General features: G+C 44.6%; 1 protein-coding gene across 5 annotated transcripts in view; it reads left to right on the top strand.

The window, feature by feature from the left end:
* The window catches only part of MLIP (muscular LMNA interacting protein), a 258418-nt gene that overhangs the window by 178159 nt on the left and 67548 nt on the right, over positions 1-12711 (top strand). For 4 of the 5 annotated variants that reach the window (XM_088479668.1, XM_088479667.1, XM_088479669.1 and 1 more), the window contains 2 exons: positions 8134-8202; positions 8289-8348. The exons of the other annotated variant lie outside the window; for it this stretch is intronic. In XM_088479668.1, coding sequence (XP_088335794.1) covers positions 8134-8202; positions 8289-8348 — 129 coding nt within the window. The remainder of the gene's footprint in view (positions 1-8133; positions 8203-8288; positions 8349-12711) is intronic. 5 annotated transcript variants of the gene reach the window in all.

The raw sequence follows: 12711 nt of genomic DNA, 5'->3' as shown, positions 1-12711 counted from the left end.
TAATCTAATAAATAGCGGACATGACGTAGGATGCGAGCGGCCAGGGGGCGTAGTTTTTCAAAAAACGACCGCATGTTTTGTTCGCTCGTTCAGACCTAGAGGCGTGAACAGACAGCAAAGAGCGAACGGTTCATTTGAATAGCCACCCCTTTTTTCTGAACGAGCGAGCGCAAATAGCATCCGGCTCTGAATGAGGTCCATTATTCACTATGAAGCCCTTCCCCGGTATACAGCCATGCATCTTAAATTGCAAAGACTGAGATACCATCTTTCAGCATCTGCATATGCTGAAATACCACTTGGTTTGTCTGTAGATGCACCATCGATCGCACCATTGAAACTTGCACAAGCCTTATGGTATCCCTACCTGTCTGTGCACCCGGTGCTGCAGGCTCAGGCCCGCTGAGAGCCGTGACGGGCCCGGGTAATAGGGGGCGTGGCCTAATTGCGGGAGTCGTGACCACGCCCCCATCCCGGACAAAAAAATGGATATGCAGAGCCGCTTTGCGGCGCTGCGCGCTGGGGAGGGGGGGCGCTCTGTGCCCCCTCAGCTCTGCTCAAAGCCAGGGGGGCGTGATCAGTGTGATCACTCCCCCCCACAGGCATAGGAGACTGCTGTGGCTGCTGCTCAGCAGCCACGAGCAGTCTCCACTGCAGCTCAGCACACGCTGTGTGCTGGGCTGCTGTGAGGGAGGGGGAGCGGCGCCGGACCCGGGCCCCCGCCATGCCCCTCAGGAAGCCCGGGCCCGGGTAATCTGTACCCGCTCCCCCCCCCTCTCGGCGCCCCTGTGCAGGCTTGTCAGCGCACCAACAAATTAGTGGGCGTGGCCTCACAGGCAGGGGTGTGGCCATGTGGGTGGGGTTGTAGCCTCGCTGCCTGCCCTGAACACCCGTGCGGGAGGTGCAGGCTGCCCCCGGGGACCAGCCTGTGTGAAGTGCCGGCTCCCTCACTGTGCTAGGAGCCGAGTTCTGCACGTAATGCAGCACCATGCTCCTGTCAGTGAGGGGGTGGTCCGCACCCCCCGAACCCCCTTGTGACGCCAGTGTGGTAGGTGCAGATTATCTGTCTGAATATGACCTCTTATGTGAATGATTCTGTGTCTCTGTACGCAACAATTATAAGTGACATGCCGACGACTCTCCAATAACTCCCATGTACCATCTCCGTGCATCCACTTAGCCATCTCCCAGTCATCACCCCGGAATGCCCAATACATTTTAAAAACATTTCTGAGACACCTCAATCTCAACTGCCACTCTGTGCACACGGAATCTGGAAGCATGCGCAGTGCAACTTAGACGCACGTGCAGAAGAAATAAATTTGCTCCACTGCATCAGAAATAGTCGCTGCATCTGACTCAGAATCAGGCCTAGGTATGTGCAAAGATTTATGTTAGTTTACAATATGTGAATTATTAGTCTTCTTGAGTAACATCTATTTTGACATTATCCATAAAACACACAAATATACATATAAATAAACTTTCCAAACTGTAGGGTTATAAAATCCATTAGCCTAAACATTTTGAAATGGAAAAGGTAAAAGTGAATATTCATATTGTCAAAACGCTTAAATCCTGTTTGCAGAGGTGTATTAAGAGTGGAGGTGGCCAGTGTGCAGTCTCCGTCTGGGGCCCCCTCTTCTCTACCCAGTGGCCGGCAGTGCACTGGGTGCAGCAAACTCCGGGCATTATAGTAGTGTTATCCTAAAGTCTACTGCATATGTACAAGTCACCGGGAAATGGTGCGGCAGACATTTTCTTGGTTATTTTCCTACTGTGTCTGTGAAATATGCCGGGAATATGGCCACGGTGGCCATTTTCCAGTCGATTTGTACAGTGCTGCTACAGCCTATGTGAGTCTCTGGAGAGGTAAGTATTTAATAAATGCATGCGATGTGGGCCCCCCTGGACCCAGGGGCCCGTGTGCATTGCACAGCTTGCACCTGTTATAGATACACCCCTACGTGTTGGTAAAACCTACAGTATTACCTGGAAAACTGAGATAGCGCCAGACATTTGTTAGTTCCTTTCTCTAACACACTGAAATTTATCACATTCAAAATACCGTACAGTGCTTTTAAAATGCAGAGATTGTAATATGGACTTTCTAACTGTATATTTCGGATTTAGGGCCTGATTCAGAGCTGCTCGCTATTTGCGAGCGCACGCTCTGAATCAGGGTGGGGAGTATTTTTTATTTTCCTGTCCACTCGCTAAGCAGTGGGTGCCCACCCACAGCTAGTGCGAGCGGGCAGGCGATGGTCCAGATTATCACGACCATCGGCATTGCGAGGAGACCCTAAGGTAGGGTCTCAGCACTCGCAATGCCGAGTGGACTTCCAGCTCTAATAGAGCCGGAAGTCCACTACTGACATCACGAGTGATGTCAGTAGGGACGCCCACAAATGGCAGGCGTTCCTTCGGGAATGCCTCCATTTGTTCAGCCACCCCCCCTCCCAGCCTACAAAATGGGGCGAGTGACAACTGCCCCATTTTGCTGTGAGTTCCGGAGCGAGTGAAGGTCTCACTCGCTATGGGGCTCACGCCGCGCGTGCACACTGGGCCACCATCAGCCCGCTTGCGAGTGCAATGCGCTTGCGAGCGGGTCTGAATCAGGCCCTTAGTGCAGTGTCTTGTTATGCAATAACTTTTTTATTGATATGGGCTATGATCTGATTTAATATATTAGCCCCAGCATGCTTTGCACCCAATATTCTATTTCTATCTCTAAATTAGTAGCATATTTTACATAAATTTATAAAAAAGCAGGAGTACATGGATTCTTCTCAGATTTGATGTAAGAAATCTAAAAAGACCCTAGCCTTTTAGCAAATAAATAGAGGAAGTTACAGGCTGGGAGAGCTACTAAGACAAAAAAAAGTTTATTTTATAGGTAATACTGTAATACTGAGTGGGAAGTGTTTTATTCAGTAAAACTTTATTTCAAAATAATGTTTATTTTTTAAGGGTTAGTATAATGAGTCAAGGTGGCACTCTAAGGGTCCCATCCATTTTAATAACCCTAGCCAACAAGGTCAGGATCTGATAGAAATTCTGGAGGTACATGCTTTATCTATACCTTGCCTACCCCCAACCTGCACTAGCACTTGTGATCTCTGTGTAATAGCGCAAGTCAACCTGGGCTGTAAAGAGACGGTGGTAGTTCTGAATTTGGGATGCAGCACGATGCCTAATCTTCTTTTTCTGCAATTCTTTATTTATTTATATGGACCACTGCATACAATAAAGGATACACCAATTATTTATTTACTGTATGTTAAGCAGTGATGGTCCTGTGAAGCCATGACTAGCACTGACATCTAAGCACGGGCAGCTCTCTTTATGGTTGTAGAATCCAGCTCCCATAATTGTTGAGCAGTGGTGATCATTGATCCTGCTTCTTTGTAAATAGTGAAATTGGTCCTAATTCAGAGGTGGACACTAATGCAGCTGTGACTGTGTCTTTTTATGCATTGTGACAGTGACTTTATGCTAATGCCACAGCTAACAGAATTTGTGCAAAAACGCCCAACCTGCTGCGGCTGTAATATACCGCTTTGCATAAAACGTCGCACCATTGTCCATTTGAACATGGCCTCCAGTTCCAAAGCAACTGCAAAAAAAGACGCAGTCACTGGCCAGGACACGTCAGCAACACACCCTCACCTGACTTGTTACCACGCAGTAACTCCCACCAAAATTGCCTTTCTCCCCCTGCAGTAACCTTTGGGACGCATTCGCAGTGCCACTCAGATGCATTGAACACCAATATCGCCATGCGGTCACCTCAGAATCGGGCCCATTGTGGTCCAATTATCCAAGGCCAATTATTTTACTTTTTTTTTACTGATTCAAAGCCTGTGGAGTTTCTCTACAATTTTTTCATAAATCAGTATCAGTTAAATGGAATTACCCATCTCTTGTTACTAGCTGCACAGCAATATAATTTCAATATGGTGGATATAATTGTCATCACATGTTCTCACTTGTGTTATTCTGCATATATCTATAACATTAAATAGGTTTCTTTAGTGCCATATTGTGGTCAAAGCACAATAGCTGAGCCAGTATCGTCTCCTACATTTTCCTTCTGTTTGCACTGTTGTTTTTACACATGAACACTGACACAGATGTATTGCTGTGTTTTCCTATGCTGCAGCAACAAAGGCTCTAAGCAGAGCACAGTCTATGCATATACCATCTGTGTGGTCATTTACTGTTTCTCTCTGGCCCACAGTGTCATAAGAAATAGAGATGAACCTAGTAAATGAACCCACCCGAACTTTGTAGAACCGAACCTACCCGAACTTATTGATTACTACTGAATCCGATCTGTGGTTTGGATTTTCCCACCAGGCTCGGCTCCAAAACGAGGCAAAATGTCATCTTCCCAGCGTCATAAAGTGTGTGTTTTGGATTCAATATAAGTCCCTCCCATGGTGATTTGGGCGCCATTTCACAGCGGACACCGGACGGAGAGCATAGTACAAGCACACATCCCAGAGCTCCTCCATACAGGGTAGCCAGCAGCATTAAATGCTTTTTTTTCTGTTACACTCACTCCTCCTAATATACAGTGCATATGGAAAGTATTCACAATGCTTCACTTTTCCACATATTGTCATGTTACAGATTTATTCCAAAATGGAATAAATTCATTTTTGTTCTCTAAATTTTACACACAATACCCCATAATGGCAATGTGTAAAAAGTTTTTATTGAGATTTTTGCAAATTTAATTAGAAAAAACACTAAGAAATCACATGTACATAAGTATTCACAGTCTTTGCCATGAAGCTCAAAATTTAGCTCAGGTGCATCCTGTTTCCACTGATCATCCTTGAGATGTTCCTACAGCTTAATTGGAGTCCATCTGTGGTAAATTCAGTTGTTTGGGCATGATTTTGTAGTCCATACACCTGTCTGTATAAGGTCCCACACTTGACAGTGCATGTCAGAACACAAACCAAACCTGAAGTCCAAGGAATTGTCTGTAGACCTCTGAGACAGGATTGTCTCAAGGCACAAATCTGGGGAAGGGTACAGAAAAATATCTGCTGCTTTGAAGGTCCCAATGAGCACAGTGGCCTCCATCGTCCATAAATGGAGGAAGTTCGGAACCACCAGGACTCTCCTAGAGTTGTCGTGTAGGGCCCTAGTTAGGGAGGTGACCAAGAACCCGATGCTCACTCTGTCAGAGGTACATCATTCATCTGTGGAGAGAGGAGAACCTTCCAGAAGGACAACCATCTCTGCAGCAATCCACCAATCAGGCCTGTACATTAGAGTGGCCAGACGGAAGCCACTCCTTAGTAAAAAGCACATGGCAGCCCACCTGGAGTTTGCCAAAATGCACCTGATTGACTCTCTGGTCTGATGATACAAAGATTGAACTCTTTGGTGTGAATGCCAGGCGTTATGTTTGGAGCAAACCAGGCACCGCTCATCACCAGGCCAATACCATCCCTACAGTGAAGCATGGTGGTAGCAGCATCATGCTGTGGGGATGTTTTTCAGTGGCAGGAACTGGGAGACTAGTCAGGATAGAGGGAAAGATGAATGCAGCAATGTACAGAGACATCCTGGATGAAAACCTGCTCCAGAGCGCTCTTGACCTCAGACTGGGGCGACGTTCATCTTTCAGCAGGAAAACGACCATAAGCACAGAGCCAAGATATCAATGGAGTGGCTTCAGGACAACTCTGTGAATATCCTTGAGTGGCCCAGCCAAAGCCTAGACTTGAATCCAATTGAATATCTCTGGAGAGATCTGAAAATGGCTGTGCGCCAATGCTTCCCATCCAACATGATGGAGCTTGAGAGGTGCTGCAAAGAGGAATGGGTGAAACTGCCAAAAGATAGGTGTGCCAAGCTTGTGGCATCATATTCAAAAAGACTTGAGGCTGCAATTGCTGCCAAAGGTGCATCAACAAAGTATTGAGCAATGGTTGTGAATAATTATGTACATGTGATTTCTTAGTTGTTTTTTTTTATTAAATTTGCAAAAATTGCAAAAAAATACTTTTTACACGTTGTCATTATGGGGTATTGTGTGAAGAATTTTGAAGACAAAAATGAATTTATTCCATTTTGGAATAAGGCTGTAACATAACAAAATGTGAAAAAAGTGATGCGTTGTGAATACTTTCTGGATGCACTGTACATAAACCACATGAATATTGAATTAATAGCATATAATTGAAAATATCATACTGTATTATGCATGGTATTCTGTCCACCAAAGGAAAAAACTTAATCACAATCAAAGTGCTTTGTGTAGGAATCAGAGACTTTATATACAGTAGTTACCGGTTCCACTTGGTTTATAGGAAGTCCAAAAGTCCAGCAGGGTTACTAATAGCTTGCAGCCCATGCAATCCCTTAGCTGTGGTCTAGGCCCCTTAGCAGAGTTTCCCAAAAATGGCTTGTCATTTTTGATCCTCCGGTTTTAGGTATCATGTGCATCTCTTCCTTAAAACAGTCACTCTAACAGCAATGGAAAGGGAGAGAAATCCTTTGCTGGTAGGCCTGATGTGTTTCCTTATCACTGACAGCTTTCTCAAAGGTAGTAATGTTGACTGCTGTAAATAATTTCTCTAGTGCATATTGCTGAAGAATACTAAAGTTCTAAAAAGCTGTGTTTTTAATTATTTTACTGTATCTTAAATTTGCTCTTGCAAGCAAACAATTAAATTAAATTAACTAACTAAACAACTTTTACCTGTCTTCCACTGCATACATACTAAACCTACATTCCCCTATACTGCCCTCGGTCCTCTGATCTAGGTTTTGATTAATAAAAATATTTTCGGTTTCTAAGGAGCCGTATAGTTTATTAAACTGCCATCCTGTCTGCCACTGCTGTGTGGCAATGTTTCAGATATGCTGTAGTCTTTTAAACTGCCGTGCGTTTGTGCCGCTGTTGTGTTGCTTAGCTGAACCAGCCAGCCTTTGGACAATATTGGTGAACAATATTGTGCACAGTAACGTGGTCAAAATTGACTGGAAATAACTGAGAATTAATGTTGTTGGGGTTAATAATACTGTAAAAAACAAAAACAGTCCCACATTACATGATTTTAGCTGTTTTTATATATTGTTGCCAAAAAATACAGATCCAAAACCAAAACACGTCACGTTGGTTTTCTTAAAACCAAAACACAGAGATGAATTAGAACCAAAACATGGGGGCCAGCGCACATTGCTAATAAGAAATAATGCAGATGGTGACCCAGCAAAGCTCTAGGAGAAGAGATAGGTATGACTATAGGTAATCCTACATGATGATAGAAATCTTGCATTAACCCAACAAAGCTTTAGGAGAAGAGATAGGTATGACTATAGGTAATCCTACAGGAAGACATAATTCTTGCAATAACAGCTTATTTAACACTAAAAAGATCTGCTGCATTCTCATAAGCCACTTGATTGATGTGCTAGCAGCCTCCTTCCTCAAGCTATACCTTTATTTATACAGTACAATAAATAACACTAAAATGCATTAAAAACAACAAATAAGCCTGTAAAAGCTAATAATTTGTTAATATTATTGTATTGTGGTAAATAATTATTTATCTTAGACTTCTCTAAAGATTAATTCTAATTTAATAAGAAAATGTTTATATCCTCTCACTACAAATACGTATGCTGTACACAGTCTCAGCATGTGGCACAATCTCCTGCCTCTGTAATTCTTACTGTCAGTCCCTTGTGTAAGCCCTTCTATGATATTTAGCAATATTAGATGAAGCGTGACAGTCTGTGGTTGACCATAATAAATATAGGCAGCACACAGGCTATTTGCTTCTAGTAATTGATAGAAATATGTCCATACAAAATTGAAACTTATTATAGTAAATGCTTTACTGCCAAAAACACTTTGATGGTGAAGGGGGGCTGGTTATTACCTACTGCTGATATATGCTACTGTATGTACTCTGTTGATTCATTTGTGCTTTAAGTTCAGTCTTGATCTAGTGATTGTTTGCTGTGTGTTGTAAATATATTCTCTGCCATTTTGTATTAAAATCCATTTTTAAGTGAATTATGTATATTATATTTAACACTGAATAGACTAATATAGATTTATTAAATATGGTTTAGCCTAACAGTAAATTCTTTTTACTTCAGGCAACTGATAAACCTGAAATAATCTCAACAAATTCTGCAATTGAAGATAAAATGGAAACACGTACTGAGGTACATACCATTTTCATGGTTCTTTTTCTAAATTGTGCTCAAGGCTATATATTCACTTTATTTGTACTTGTATTTTTATTATTTAGATGTGTTCTCCTGCATTACTGAGGCAACAGACAGAGGAAATTTGTGCTGCAATTGATGAGGTATAACATGACCCCATGCCTGTGGTAACTGTTATTATATTTATTAACAGTTTTTTATATAGCGCAACATATTCCGTTGCTGTTTACAACTGGAAACATTAATAGAACAAAACTGGGTAATAGCAGACAGATATATAGGTAGGAAGGCCCTGCTCGCAAGCTTACAATCTATATAATAACTAAACAACAACCGTTTTGTTTTTGCATTTCTGCTAAAATAAGGACAGGAAACTGTTTTGTTTTTGTTTTTTAAATTAGACCTACAGTATTGTATACCTTGTATAGTTTAACTTAGGCCCTGATTCAGAGCCGGACGCTCTGACCAGAGCGCTCGCTCTGAATCAGGGCCCACCTCCATATATATGGAGCGTCCTCCTGGACGCTCGTATAGCTGTGGGTCACCACCCACAGCATATACGAGCGTGCAGGATGATGGTCGCGATGGTCTTGACCATCGCGACCATCGCCACTGCGAGCCGAAGCCTGCGGTTGAGTTTCTCAACCGCAAGGCCCGGAGTGATTTTGGCTCTATCAGAGCCAAAATCACTCCCACTGACATCACTAGTGATGTCAGTGGGGCCGGCTTCTGATGGTAGGCGTTCCCTTGGGAACGCCTCCATCTGGCAGGCACGCCCCCGGCACGCCCACCAAAGAGGGTGTGCTGTCAATCAACATCGACAGCACGCCCCCTTTGATCAGACACAACGAGCGAAGGAAAGTCATTCGCTTGTCGCGTCTCGCGCATGCGCACGACTGAGCTCCCTCCGTCGTGCGCATGCGCAGTGCACACCATCGACCCACTTGCGAGGGGACAGCCGCTCGCGAGTGGATCTGAATGAGGCCCTTAGTTTGGTGGTTGTTCTATGCAGACAGAGCACAAATCTTTGAGTCAAATGTTGCAATCCTGTTTCTTTGAAATGGCAGATAATTTGCAAGCAGGGCTTGCACTTGCCAAAACACTTCTAATAATTAGATGAGCTGCAGAATGCATAATAACTCATCCTACTCATCCAACTCACAGTGTCTTCACATTATTGCAAAGTCAGATACATTTTCAAAATTCTCAAGCAACTGCCTGAAAAATAGACCATTTAGGGTATGAGTACAGGTGAGCTACTGCAGGGACATCAGGAAGGGCTCTTCTTGTTGGGGAAGGAAAGGGTTTTATGCAATGGTGTAACTATAGAGGGTGCAGGGGGTGCACTTGCTATGGGGCCCGGCTGCTTAGGGGGCCCACCGGCCAAGCGAGCAACCCCCTGCACCTATAGGTGAAACTACAAGGTGGTCTGGGCGTGCGTTCTTCTTCGAGGCAGTGGCTTTCCAGCAACGGTGTTGATTCTGCAGTGAGCTCCCTTTCTCAGTCGGGCGCCTGTCAGCAGGGTCCTCTCAGCCTTGGTCCTAAAGTGGGCGGGCATCTCTGCACATTGCCTGCATGTTTTTTGCTGCCCAGCAGCAGGGGTCCTCCACTGAGTTTGCCTCCGCGGTGGCTTATCCGGCGGCAGCATAGTCTTGGCAGTGCTTTCCTCTTCAGTGACCTCGTCTCTGGCAGCAGGGTCTCCTGATGATTAGCAGGTAGGGCAGGGCAGCTAAAAGCTCCAGGGGCCTTTTTTCATCACAGGGGGTCTTCCGACAGGGCATCTATCACACCGCCCGTGTTGCTCCCGTGCACTACTACAGGAATCTTGAGCCAGGGTCCTCATGCTGGCCACCTCACCCCGGATCACTCCACACTGTGGCAGCTTCTTTGACTGTGCCACAGCCGCTGACCACCAGCCCTGTCCCGCAGTCATTCTCATGACTGTCGGCTGACACCTGCTCCTTCATTGACCCGCTCTACATTCCTGATGGCTACATCGTTGGGCTGCTGCACAGGTAAGTTACCATTTGTTTACCCCATATCGCCCTTACGCTGCCTTCTTTTATACATTAGTGCTGGCTGACCCACCTCAGCTTCCTGCTTCCCTAACACTTCTCACTGGCTCCAGGCCCCAGCCGGGCCAGCCCTTCAGGCTCCTCTGCCCCGCAACTCTGTCCTCCAACACTGTAGGTTTGGAGGATTTTACCGGGCTGAGTGTTGTTGCTGCCCGGCACAGTAGTATTCTGTCTTGTCAGCGCAGGCTTAGTGACAGCCAAATTGACAGGGTCAGTGAGAGTTCAACTACCTGCTGCCATGGGATTTAATATTAATAAGGTGTATATATATATATATATATATATATATATATATATAATTACTACAAATAAAATAGAAGGAACAAGCAGCCCGGAGACTTGATTTTGTGTGCTGTATACTTGCGGTGGTCTGACCGCTTTTTTCGGTACGTCATTCAAGACATGTTTGATGGAAATTTGTTTTCTAAATAAATGTTTGAGATAATGCACTATGGTGCTCCTTCTATTTTATTTGTAGCAATTCAGTACCTGTGTTGTGGATACAGGGATTATTGAAAAGAAGGAAAAACGCCGGCCCAATATACGAGGCATTGCACATAGACCCACGTCAAATAATTTTAATTACTTGGGACTAATCTCAATTTACAGATTTGCACTCTGTTTGTTTATTATTATATATATATATATATAATTTGACAGGGGCTGCAGGTCATCCAAGTGAACCCCTAACTAACTAACGGGTGACCCCATAACTATGGGAGTGCCACATATATATTTGTATATATACACATGCAGTAGCGGCTCCAGGCACGGGCAAGCCGGTCCATCGCCCAGAGCGCTATTGTTTCCGGAGGGCGCAGGAAACGCCCACCTCCCTCCCAGCGCTATAGTTCATATTTAAACTCAGGGGGAAGGAGCGGAGGAGGGAAGGGGTGGCAACACAGGACGGTGCTGGGCGCAGCTCAGCCTAGCTCCGGCCCTGTACACATGTGTGTGTGTGTATATATATATATATATATATATATATATATATACACACTCACACACACATGTATATACATTTATATATATGTATACACTCTGGTTGAGGCCTAAGTTGGGGGGCCTCTTAAAAATGTTGCTATGGGGCCCACAAAGTTCTAGTTATGCCCCTGGTTTTATGTAAGCTCATATTTTGAGTGAAGCTATGCCAAGGCGTAACACTTCGACATGTATAATAATGGTACAATTCATGTTAAATGTACCTGTGCATCTGCAGCCCATAAGTGGATCTCTCAATTTTCATTAAGGGATTCAATCTTAAGTAGTACCATTGGATTTCCCAAAGGCAGAAAGGTAAGGGCTACCCTCACCAAACACGGTAATTAACAGACAAAATGCACTTACATTTTTCTAGAGATGACATGTACAAAATAAAATTTGCTTAAACAAGGGTCATAGGTCTACAAAGATTTTTACTTTTTGTTCTTTCAAAAAAATCAATGTACAGCATGTTATAAAATTTCACCCAGATACGTCATACTCTATTTATCCAATACTGTAAGCAACGATATTATTCATAAACACAGTAATTGACTGTTAATGGGCCTATTACTACAAAGCTGTTTTCCTAACAGCAGTTCTAACACCTAGCTATGTCTTTATCACTGCAGGCGATAACATGCTCATGTAAAGGATTGATGCATTTAAATCCAAATTTAGAAATACAGTACTACAAAAATTTAGCTAAATCACTATATTTTAGTAGGGTTCTGTTCACATGAATCCAGCTAGGTTTTATGCATTTCAGTTGGGGCTCTGGGCCTGATTCAGAACCGGACGCTCTGACAAGAGCGCTCGCTCTGAATCAGGGCCCTCCTACCTAAAAATGGAGCGGCCTCCTGGCCGCTCGCATAGCTGTGGGTGACCACCCACAGCTTATGCGAGTGGCCAAAAAGATGGTCGCGATGGTCAAGACCATCGGGCTTGCGACGAGACCCTGCGGTCTATCAGTGGGAGCCCAAAGCACTCCCACTGACATCACTAGTGATGTCAGTGGGGCCGGACCCAGACGGTAGGCGTTCCCATGGGAACGCCTCCGTCTGGGCAGCAATGCCCCCGGCACGCCCACCAAAGGGGGCGTGCTGTCACTCACCATCGACAGCATGCCCCCTTTGGTGCGAGACCCATAGCGACAGCTTGGCTGTCGCTATGCGGGTCTCGCGCATGCGCACGACGGAGCTCCCTCCGTCGTGCACATGCGCATTAGGGCACCATCGACCCGCTTGCGAGCGCTCAGCGCTCGCGAGCGGGTCTGAATCAGGCCCTCTGTCTAGGGATTAATGTCATTTAGGTGATCACAATAGTCTCTGTCGGAGCTTTCAAATTACAGAGAGCTCTTTGATGTATACTTTGCTATGGTGGCATCTCACAAAGGTACATTAGGCATTAGTAACAGACTTTTATTTGCTAAAAATAGGTTCACTTAAAT

Source organism: Taudactylus pleione, unplaced genomic scaffold (assembly GCF_031769625.1).
Source record: "Taudactylus pleione unplaced genomic scaffold, aTauple2 ptg000244l, whole genome shotgun sequence".
Classification (NCBI taxonomy): domain Eukaryota; kingdom Metazoa; phylum Chordata; class Amphibia; order Anura; family Myobatrachidae; genus Taudactylus; species Taudactylus pleione.
The sequence above is the reverse complement of the archived record's forward strand: the minus strand, read 5'-3'. Positions and strand labels throughout refer to the sequence as shown.